The sequence below is a fragment of the Ipomoea nil genome, unplaced genomic scaffold (assembly GCF_001879475.1).
Source record: "Ipomoea nil cultivar Tokyo-kokei standard unplaced genomic scaffold, Asagao_1.1 scaffold2818, whole genome shotgun sequence".
Taxonomy (NCBI): Eukaryota; Viridiplantae; Streptophyta; class Magnoliopsida; order Solanales; family Convolvulaceae; genus Ipomoea; species Ipomoea nil.
In genome coordinates this window covers 2,452,280-2,463,663 of record NW_017619246.1, presented here as the reverse complement: position 1 = coordinate 2,463,663, position 11,384 = coordinate 2,452,280, and the positions used below count along the sequence as shown (strand labels likewise).

Below are 11,384 nucleotides of genomic sequence, written 5' to 3'. Positions count from 1 at the left end.
ATTCTGGGGTGTTACAGTTGGTATCAGAGCCTAAGTTTGACCCTAGGATAAGACTCTTAAGACCAGACTTTAGGACATTAGACTTGAACTCTAGGTATTCAGGGACATAAGACTCGGGAATCTTAGGACGCGCAGTGAGATTGTGAGCCTACCCACCACCATCACATAACATCGTATTGGTTTAAAGAGCCTAGTGGTTGCTACTCTGTGAAAAGTGGATATAGGAGCCTTAGGGGTGAATTTGGTGCATCCCCTAATGCTTTTACCAATTGGAATTCTTTGTGGAAGTTCCCCCAAAATGGAAGACTTTCTTATAGAGAGCTATTAGTGGTATTCTCCCAACCACTATTACTCTTCTTATAAGGAGAGTTGATGTGAACCCCTCATGCCCCATGTGTGCCTCTTATCACGAAGAAATCATGCATTCACTTATGGAGTGTGAATTTGCCAAGCTTGTTTGACATGAATCCCATCTCCCTATCTCTATTGTCTTTGGTGGTAATTTTTCAGAATGGTTCTAAAATGCCATGTCCGTGTTAACTCCTGCAATTGTGGTGAAGGTTGTGGCAGCCCTTTATCATATTTGGATGGCGCGTAACGGGTCCATGTGGAATTGTGCTTGCAGCAGCCGGCTAAGGTGCGAAAGAGTGATGTTGCTGCTCTCTCGGCTTAGGTATGCGCAACGGTTGGTCATCAGGCGGTAGCTCCTCGGCAGCGGCCCCTGCCCCAAGCCACGACGGCGCGATGTTAGTTCGATGCAAGTTGCTCGGTGGCAGACAGGACAACAGCGTACGGGATCGTCCTCCTCTCGTCAAAGGGCCAATTACTTGTGACATCTAATGGTAAGCTATTGCTCAAATCCTCTTACGGCGGAGACGCTAGCATGTAAAGAGGCCCTATCGTGGTTGAAGGATCGTGGTGTTTCTACGGTAGCTTTACACACTGATTGCTCTGCTCTGCACCGCTACATTACTACATCAATTACCAAACCAAGATCGTATGTTGGGATCGCGATTGATGATTGTTTACGTTTAATTGCTTCTTTTATTTCATGCCCTTTATTTTTAGTTCCTAGACAATTAAATGTGATTGCTCATACTTTAACTTCTAAAGTTTCTGCTCAGGCTAGTTCATTGTACTGGCACTCTGTCCCCCCTAGACTTTGTTAAACTTTTTTGCATTAATATATTCTAGCCATTATGCTTTCAAAAAAAAAAAAAAAAATCTAACACTTAAACAATGAGATAGAAGGAGGGTATGATTTAAAAAAAAATATATTTACAAACCACTAAAATTGTCCTATGAATCAAAATTTAATATTTGAATGGATGCATTGGTGGATGGTGGAGAGTCGAGAGACACAAAAACACCCACCATTTTTGCTTTGAAGAAGGAGAAAACAAAAATAAATTAGAAAAAAAAGGAAATAAATAAATGTAATATTCATTTGTCAGTTTTTTCAGTTAAAGAGCTGAGGAGAGGAACGGTTGTGTCGCGCTCTCTCCTTGTTTTTTAATCCCTAAAAGAGCCAGTGGAAGCGGTGGCGGTGGCGGGTGTGGGAGCGGCGGAGCTAGTCCTCATCGGCTGGTGAGTGGTGGCGCGCTGTCCAATTACTTAATTAACCCTGCCCCCGTTGCTTATTCGATTAATTTTATGATCATCACGCCATAATATAATGGCTCCCCAACTTCCCCCCGACGCCGCCGTTGGCGGCGGCATTCTCACCGTCGTCGCGGTCGACAAAGACAAGCACAGCGCCTCCGCCGTGAAATGGGCGGTCGATTGTCTCCTCGTCAACAACAATATCACTCTCATCCTGGTCCACGTCCGGACCAAAAGCTCAGCACACCGTAGGTATCCTCTTTCAATTCTTCTTTAATTTTCACATCGTTTTTTTTTTTTTTTTTTTTTTTGGGTTAATTGGATCCTCAGATTAAATGATTCTCGAAGGAAATTGGGGAATTCTGTCACCATTAAATTAGTTTTCAACAAATTTGGGACACATAAATTGTCAACTTTTATGGCATTTTTGCATCAATATTGTTTAATGGAATGAAACCTTGGTATTCGAGCAGATAATTCTTCTCCAGATGCAAATGGTGGAGCAAGCGATCAGGATTCCCAATCCGTTTTTACACCCTTCCGCGCATACTCTGCACGTAAAGGGGTATATGTTAAAGAGTGACAAATTTGCAATTCTTTTACTTTGTGTGTGTATATATATATATATATATATATATATATATATATTAAGATCAGAATGAGAACCCTCATCGCATGAGAACCTACAAACAAAACTATTTCAGGGTAGATTGTGTGTATTGTGTACTGGAATATGAGATTGTGTCCATTTATGTAGATGCTTGTGTGCACTTATGTACAACTAAGCAGGTTCTCACGGGAGAAGGTTCTCATTGGAATACCACCCATGATTTAGACTTCAGAGTAAACATAAACTTGATATAATATGCTTTTAAAAAGTTCTTCCAAAAGGTTGAACCCCAATCCTAAGGCCCCCACACTCTGACCCGACAGAGCATCTGGGAGGATGTAAATCATGGTAACACAATTGAACATTAACCCTAGAGGCTAGACCTTTGCAACTAAATTATGTCATATTAGGAAAGATTTGATCAAATTTTGTCCAAATTGTATTTTCCTTCTCTTATGGTGTCATAGTTATCCATTGGAAGGGAATACCAATGCAATACAAAATAAATTTGGTAAAAATTTACTTGACATGATAAGATTTGATAGGGCACATCTTAATTAAAGTTGATGTTTCCTCATTATATTTATGTTATCATAGTTAGTTATCCATTGGAAAGGAATCCAAGTGCATATGCATGTGTTAGGATAAAACGCTTTCCATTACGCCAAAAGCTATAACTGATACTCTGATAGCGAAGGCGCAATTTTATTTCCTTATACACATCTGTTGGGTGCTGGACTTGGGCCACTTGGCCTTTACCGGCCTCTGCCCAACAATCCCCCAACCACCGGGTGTAGACTTGGCATTTACTGGCCTCCGCCCAACAGCATGGCACATTAACAATCTTGAATTTGATCCTTCTGATTATGAAATTTTGGCTAATATAAATTTCTCATATAAACATTCAATGTATTTGAGGCTATATATTGCAGTTGATAGTGAAAGAGGTTATTGTTGAGGATAGTGATGTGTCCAAGGCACTTGTGGAGTACATAAACAAGTACCGCATTTCCAACATTGTTCTTGGTGCGTCAACAAGGAGCGCTATTGCCAGGTTATTCTCTTTGCAGTTTTCTCAGGCACCTGTACATGCTGCATGCATCTGGAGAATTGACAGTGGGGTGATACTTTTGCAGGAAATTTTGGACTCATGATGTGCCAACCATCATAAACAAGACTGCCCCGGATTTTTGCTCTGTGTATGTAATTTCAAAAGGCAAGCAACAATCTTTCCGGCCTGCAGCGAGACCTCTGGCATGTGCTCCATCTCAAGCACAGTTTACACCCCCTCACACAAGACCGCCTTTTAGGAACACAAGTGCTGAACTGGAGGATGTCAGGTAAAAAATAAGTAGAGAGCATATGAAAACTTGGCCAGTACAGGATTGAAGATTCTTAATGTGAAACTCTGCAACAAGTAGTTTATCATGTTATATTAAGTGATATTGACTCCAATGATTGTTAAAACAGGCACTCATCACATATGAGGGGGGAACAAAACACGAGACCTAAAAAAGGCTTGGGGACAGACAGTTTTGATGCTCCTATAAGACGGGCAAAGAATTCATCCACTCGCAATTCCCTCAGTGATAATGAAAGTGAAGTCCTTGCATCATTTCGTCAGGGTTCACTTGATCTGACAGTTCAAAATATAGACTTCACAAGAGTATCAGATGGTTCAAATGATGGAAACTCGGCTTCTGTAAGTGCAAAATTACCAGGTGGTAGATTTAAACCACACAGTCATATTTTAGTGGGCAATCCTGACTATTTTGCAATTGCCTTTTCTTAGAAAGAATACTTTCAGTTAATAAACTTTAATAATATGATGAAATTGTGCTATTGCAGAAAGATTTGGAAGCTGAGATGAAAAGACTAAAGCTAGAGCTAAAACAAACCATGGACATGTACAACACAGCTTGCAAAGAAGCTGTCTCAGCCAAGCAAATGGTATTCTATCTCAGTTAGAAAGAAAAAGAAAAATTAGGTGTTAAAGATGATAAAGCTTCTAAGAGAAGTATATAGGACTGCAACATCCCCTAGAAATCTAATTTAACGAGTGAAAAAGAACCTAATGACCAACCTGTTCTTCTGGTTTCTAAGCATGCTGGCTTCTTTGTTTCTACAGTTATTCATTTTTTCTAATGTGGAATAGGTGCTCATTGTTCTTGTGATTAGGAGGAAGTCAATTGGCTAATTGGCAGAAGAGTAGTTTTTCAAAAGAATACACATCCCAAAATTTTTAAAGAACAATTTTATAAATTCCAATTTTAATTGTTTTCAGGCTAAACAGCTTCAACAGTCGAAAATGGAAGAGGCTCGCAGGTTTGAGCAAGTTAAACTTTCTGAAGAGGCTGCTCTTGCGATGGTGGAGATGGAGAAGGCTAAATGCAAAGCTGCCATTGAAGCAGCTGAGAAAGCTCAAAAGTTAGCTGAGATGGAAGCACAAAGAGTAAAGATTGCAGAGATGAAGTCTAAGAAAGATGCACATGAAAAAAATCAAGCATTAAATTCTTTGTCTCATGATGCCCGCTACAGAAAATATGCCATAGAAGAGATTGAGGCTGCGACTGATAAATTTTCACAAGCAAAGAAAATTGGTGAAGGTGGATATGGACCTGTTTTCAAGGGAAAACTTGATCATACACCTGTTGCCATCAAAGTTCTAAGACCTGATGCTGCTCAAGGAAGGAAACAATTTCAACAAGAGGTACATAATTGCTTCCTTATCAGATTTTAAAAATTATGGTAGAAACAGGATATAGTATGGGCTCTTTTGGGCACTTTTCTCATCAATAAATTCTTTATCACCCTCAGGTTGAGATCCTCAGTCTCATTAGACATCCGAATATGGTCCTCCTCTTGGGCGCATGTCCTCAGTATGGATGTTTAGTATATGAATACATGAATTATGGTAGCTTGGAAGATCGTTTGTTTCGAAAGGGCAATACCCCTCCAATTCCATGGGGAATTCGGTTCAAGATTGCGGCAGATATTGCTACAGGTCTTTTATTCCTTCACCAATCAAAGCCAGAACCTCTTGTGCACCGAGACCTTAAGCCAGCCAACATCCTTTTAGACCGCCACTATGTCTGCAAAATCAGTGATGTTGGCTTGGCGCGGTTAGTCCCACAATCTGTAGCTGATAGTGTCACACAGTATCACATGACTTCGGCTGCTGGGACATTTTGTTACATAGACCCTGAATATCAGCAATCTGGAAGACTAGGGACTAAATCAGATATATATTCACTTGGAGTAATGTTACTTCAAATTATCACAGCAAGGCCCCCAATGGGTTTAACCCACCAAGTAGAGAAGGCTATAGAAAAGGGTACATTTGCAGAATTGTTAGATCCAACGGTGCAAGACTGGCCAATGGAAGAAACTCTTAACTTTGCAAAACTATCACTCCGCTGTGCTGAGCTCAGGAAGAGGGATAGGCCAGAGCTTAGTTCAGTAGTCTTACCGGAGCTTAACCGGCTAAAAGAACTTGGGATGGAAAGCATGCAAAAGAAATACTGGTCATAATCCTGGACCTTGCTGTTGAATTATCCTGCATTTGGCATTTGCTTCTCAAATGGAACGATCCTAAATTTTCTGCCAGGTTCGTCGTTTCTTGTGGTAGTTCCATAGGAACAGGATCAGTTAAGCATGGACCATACTACAATGCTTAAATGTTTCTTTCATTAACTAGTTTTCGTCTTGGATAAAAATTATGCATTGGGTGCATCCACCAGAATTTTTAAATCAATCATATTGGGTAATCATAGATATAGAGAATTGTTATTTTATTAATTAAGTGATAGCAATAGATGCATATAACGCATTCATAAGAATATTAAGGAAAAATCTTTTTGTTTCTAAATCATCAACTGCAAAATCATTTAGGAAATCTACTAATGGACACATACTTCAAAACATTTTAGGCACATTTACTGGAGAATGATATGAAGAAATTAAGATACCTTTCCAAAAACAAGGAAGCAAACAGCAGTAACAATTGAAGAGCAGTTTCTGGGAAACCAGGACTTGGGAGGATGGTTGCTCATCAGGAGTTGCTTCATAGGCACCCTTACTTCCTGACAAGAAGATAATTTGTGTAGACTTGAATAGAATCTGAGAACTTCTTTGTGTTCAGATCTGTTACGAAAGTAAAGAGAATATTTCTTAATATGCTGTTGTCTTATAGAAAAGAGAATACAAAGCCCTATAAATAGGTGCTAGAAGACGGAAACAAGTTTCCATATGCCTACTTACCTAAATCCCTAAGACTGCCTAATCTATAGAGATTCCATATATTAAATTAAATATATTTAATAACAAGATCATAACAGATTATGAGAAATCATTAATGTTAATCATTTCAAAACTGCATTTAATTGATAATCTACATTCTTTCTTTCCTTCTCCCAAATACTGCCTACTAAATCACTAAGCAAAGCCAGGGCTCTACATTCTTACTTTGTTTATTCTTCTTGTTGATTTTCTTCTTCTTCTTCTTGTGTGTTGAACAGATATCCATGAGGCCATTAGATAATGTTGTGACTGGTGATACCAACTTTATCTGCTATGGTGGTATAAAGCTCCCTCAAGATTCAAATTGCTAAAAGCTTATTGCAATTGGTGTTAACTCAGCTGATAAACACACACACACACACACTCCTTGTTGCAACTAATAGATTGTCAGTTTGAGACATCAATGTGTGAACTAGCCACTATTAGTTTTGATTTGCCTAGGCTTCCCAAAAGAAAATGGAAGCTTCTAGGAATATATCTTAAAATTCTAGTCCACAACAAAAGGGTATGTATGCAATGCAATTTGCCAAAACAAAACAAAAAAGAGCATAAAGTGTGACTCATAATTGGTGCCCACAAATGATGGATATTGTCAATAAAAAGGCATAACCATATTTCCAATTACTTTCCCATCAGTAGGAAGCATTGATATGATGTAGCCTTGACTGAGTCCATAAATGAATTGGAATGTGGTGAAACATTTCATAGAGAGAGGAATGCAAGTATGGTTGGGCTTGTGATGACGCACTAAGTGACTTTTAATTTAGAGTACTTTATTTTTTAAATTCTTTCTTGGGTTTGCTTCTTTCGTAAGAAAAAAAAAAAACAAGTTGTCTTAACATTCTTAATTTAGTTGGTGTCATACTTACAGAAAATTGATATTTTTCCTCCTAAATTACCTCTTAATATTCACATTTCCTAAATAAAACTTTTTTTTTTTAATATTCAGTTTATAATTTTAGTCCACCCCATCACAAATTTAAAAAATTAACATACTAATTACTCAAATAAATAAATAAATAACCATACATCAAGCTGTGAATATTTAGAGATATATGTAGGAAGGATATGTAACATCAAATGAATTACAGAAAGAAGAGGGTTGCAGCCTGTGGGTTGGTCAAAACTCAAAAGATATGAAGATTTGATCAACTTATTTTTCATGATTTTGTGGGCCTACGAATGTGGTTTCGATCCTTATGGTGAGGCCAGAAATCGTTTTGATATACGATTTTATTTTGTTTCAATTTTATTTATTATTCCTGATCCGGAAGTAACCTTTTCCTTTCCTTGGGCAGTATCTCTCAACAAGATTGATCCGTTTGGATCTTGGTCCATGATGGCCTTTTTATTGATTTTGACGATAGGATCTCTCTATGAATGGAAAAGGGGTGCTTTGGATCGGGAATAGCCACTAGTGAGAGGGCAAAAATCGGGGGGAAGGACAAAGGAAAGAGCGATGCCTACATTAAATCAATTGATTCGTCATGGTAAAGAAGAAAAACGGCGCACGGACCGTACTCGAGCTTTGGATCAATGCCCCCAAAAGCAAGGAGTATGCTCGCAAATACCTAATTCAGCTCCACGTAAGATAGCCAAAGTATGGTTGAGCAATCAACATGATATATTTGCTGACATTCCAGGCGAAGTTCATAATTTGCAGGAACATTCTATGGTCTTAATAAGAGGAGGTAGAGTGAGTGATTCGCCAGGTGTGAAATCCCATTGTATTCGAGGAGTCAAGGATTTGCTGGGAATTCCGGATCGAAGAAGAAACAGATCAAAATATGGTGCGGAAAAACCCAAATCGAGATGAATGGAAGATGCCTATGGAACTCAGTCAGGAGAGGTTTATCTCATTATCTCATTCGTATTCTGATCGAAGAAGTTTCATTCAACCAACTATCTCTTTGAAGCAGATAGTTCACAGTGCTTCTTCTTTTTAGACTTGAAAAACGAAATATATGGACGATTTTTTTCTGTCGTCTTGCCTTTTTTAAAAGAAGCTAGCGAACTTGTTGCGGTCCTACCACAAGGGCACCAGAATCTAGGGGTGTCAATACGGGCCGGCTCGCCTCATTAGGCCCGCCCCACTGCGGGCTTTTTATTTGGCAGGCCGGCCCGCGGGCTTGGAACTATACAACCCAAGCCCGCCTCATGCGGGCTTGGGGGTCTCGCGGGCTGGCCCGCGGGCCATAACTTAAATTTAAAAAAAAAACATTAAATAGTATATAAACATGTTAAAACCGCTTAAAATATGGCACCGAAAACTTCCATAAAATCCATAAACCTCGCCCAAATCTCCCGGATTGATACCGCGCGTTCAGCAGAATTGTAGAAGGGTGATCAAAGCTAGGGTTCAACAGCACACTCAATTTCTCTCTCGGCTTCAGATTTTTCCTCTACAATTTCCGTCTGTGTATAATACATATATAAATATGTATGTTTGCTAGACTTGGAGGCGATTTAGTAATTCATAAATATGTATGAATTAATGATTTAGTTTTAGTAATTATTTGATAGAGTTGGAGGTAGATGGAGACGGGAGAACCGAAGAACTACGTACTCTAGAAATTATTGAATTAAGAATTGACGAAGGATTATTGAATTATTGGATTTCTCCCCTTCTGCGTACTCTTAGATAGTTAGATCTACACATTGCCTAAGAATTAAGATATTATATATATGATTTTAAAAAAAAAAATATTATATATATAATTAATTTATTTATTTTTTAAATATGGCCTAGCCCGCGAGCCGACCCGCAACCCGCGTGGGTCTGCCCGCGCGGGCTCTGGCCCTCCGCGGACCATGACCGTTAGGCCCGCATTTTCACGAACCTAATTTCTTGCGGCCCTAACCTGCCCCATTGCGGGGCGGGTGCGGGCTAACCCGCGGGCTTCGACCCACTTTGACACCCCTGCCAGAATCCGCCACTCGAAGTGGTGGAAGGACCATCCACATTCAACGACTTACATCAATTAGAAGTGGATCATCGACTGGTTATACCAGCCAACACCAATTTACGAAATATCGTAACGTCGGTCGGTATAGCTTATTTTGTGGCACTTTCTTCAAAAGGTATGATTGTCTTGCCTCAAACAGGGCCCCCAAGAGGCCAGTCGGAGGCAGCAGAAACCGCATCTATGGGGCAAAACCAAGCTGTAGAGCAAGTTGGACCATCATCGCAGCAGTGGGAAACTAAATCACCCAGTAATCTGAATTCTTTGGATTTGCGATCTCTTGCCCCGATGTTTTGAAACGCTTCCTATGCCCAGCGATGAAGCTAGTTCGCTTCCTGTGGCCCAAGAGGCGTTGTCGCAGGCCCTGCGCTAGCTCCCCACCCTGCTGTTCCCAATCCACCGGTTATTCCGCAGTTTCCCCCTTTGCTTCTGATGGGGACCGCTTGGTCAAACTCAGAGAGACCTTGCTTTTGTATACCCCCACTGACTTCGGAAGCTTCGAAAATAAATTGACCTTAGCCATTCTGATAGAGAAAAATGTGGAAGCTACTTTACTAGAAGATGGATTCAATGCCGATCGTATCCGCCTGCAACTCAAAGAAATACGAGGAGTGCTTTTCTGCCATCCAAAAAGGTCCTTCCTTCTATCTTTGATACACTGGAACCCTATTTAAATGAGATACAAACAGAGGGGATGCGGAACAACACTCCATATCGGAAGGTCATGCAAAAAATTAGTCGGTATAACATTGTATTGTGGTGACCGAGCGAAAGAGGGGGCCAAATTTGGGTTGGGGAATAGAGCCATAAGCGCGGTGGGGGGTGACAGAGGACGTGCTCGTACGGTTCATATAAGGATGTAATAAAGTACTTTTTTCTTGGGAACTTTCAGTCCTCTATATTCGAAATATGCCTTTCTAGGAGCATTACGATCTGCAGCTCAAACGGTCCCCTATGAAGTCTCTATTGGCCTTATTCTTATTGTGCGCCTTCTGAGCGCGTTTGGATCCACGAAGGCAATCGCTCGGATGTTCCCCTAACCCAACCCGGAAACAGTCCAGAGGGAACCGCAACATGGGGAATGTCCGCGTCTCGTCGCAAGGCTCATTTTTAGTTGTGGGTCATAGGGCGGGCAGCTTTATCTGATCAAGGGCCGGGGCACAAGGGTCCTGGTACTATCCAGGTGCGAAGAACCCCGGATGTGACTGCAATGAGCAGAAATCTCAGTCACGGGCCTAAACGACGAGAAAACAGTTGAACGTGAGAGGCTGAGAGCAAGGGATCACCTAACGAATGGACGAGCTCAAAGGGGGGAGAGAGGCAAGAACCATGCTTTCAGAGAAGTGGTCGTCCGAATCTTATCTGAAATGCGAGAATAACTGACTAAGCCGTGCCATAAGGGGTCATTCTCCAAACGGGACGGGGCCAAGCCTTTAGGGTGTTTAACTAGGTTGGGTGACAGATCGGCCATAGGAGTACTCCGGGATATAAACCAGGGCAACAAAAGTGGGAGCATACGAAGATACCGCCCGTTTTCATTTCATGGAAGTCCTCGGTAGAGGAAAGGGCTGTAGGTAATGGCGTGTTTCTTATCTCGAGAGGGGCGGTTCATTCCTCTCTATTGGTTCGTGCGTGGCAACTGGTATATGATGAAAGGCGGGCCGCTTTATCGGGACCTATTCTCTTAATAGGTGGAAAAGCGAAATAGGAAAGGGGCCGAGCTGACTGATGAGTGTCTTTTTAGCCTTTAAAATTCTCTCATGTGGAGCAAACATGACAGGATACATATAAGTATAGCCAAATCAAGATGAGATGGGACGGAGGCCGTAGCGGGACTACCATAGGAAAGCCCGCCCCCGCTAGCAAAACTGTAATCTAATGAAGGGTGGGCATGTTGGTCAATGCTAGCT

General features: G+C 40.9%; 1 protein-coding gene across 2 annotated transcripts; it reads left to right on the top strand.

The window, feature by feature from the left end:
• The first annotated feature begins 1,359 nt into the window (after positions 1–1,359).
• Positions 1,360–7,135, top strand: LOC109158469 (U-box domain-containing protein 35-like). Of its 2 annotated transcripts, none has more exons than XM_019306373.1 (9): positions 1,360–1,850; positions 2,076–2,167; positions 3,145–3,266; positions 3,349–3,552; positions 3,683–3,914; positions 4,061–4,162; positions 4,497–4,922; positions 5,030–5,819; positions 6,730–7,135. In XM_019306373.1, the coding sequence occupies exons 1-8, from the start codon at positions 1,676–1,678 to the stop codon at positions 5,741–5,743; spliced, it is 2,067 nt and encodes a 688-aa protein (XP_019161918.1). In that variant the 5' UTR covers positions 1,360–1,675; the 3' UTR covers positions 5,744–5,819; positions 6,730–7,135. The 2 variants fall into 2 exon arrangements, with proteins under 2 accessions (XP_019161918.1, XP_019161919.1); XM_019306374.1 differs by lacking the exon at positions 6,730–7,135 and adding an exon at positions 6,142–6,522.
• The last annotated feature ends 4,249 nt before the right edge of the window (positions 7,136–11,384 follow it).

Excerpts from the sequence above, each read along its gene's own strand:
- LOC109158469 (XM_019306373.1), top strand. The coding sequence starts at position 1,676 with ATGGCTCCCCAACTTCCCCCCGACGCCGCCGTTGGCGGCGGCATTCTC. Across the intron at positions 4,163-4,496 it reads CTGTCTCAGCCAAGCAAATG|GCTAAACAGCTTCAACAGTC; the intron begins GTATTCTATCTC and ends AATTGTTTTCAG. Across the intron at positions 4,923-5,029 it reads GGAAACAATTTCAACAAGAG|GTTGAGATCCTCAGTCTCAT; the intron begins GTACATAATTGC and ends TATCACCCTCAG.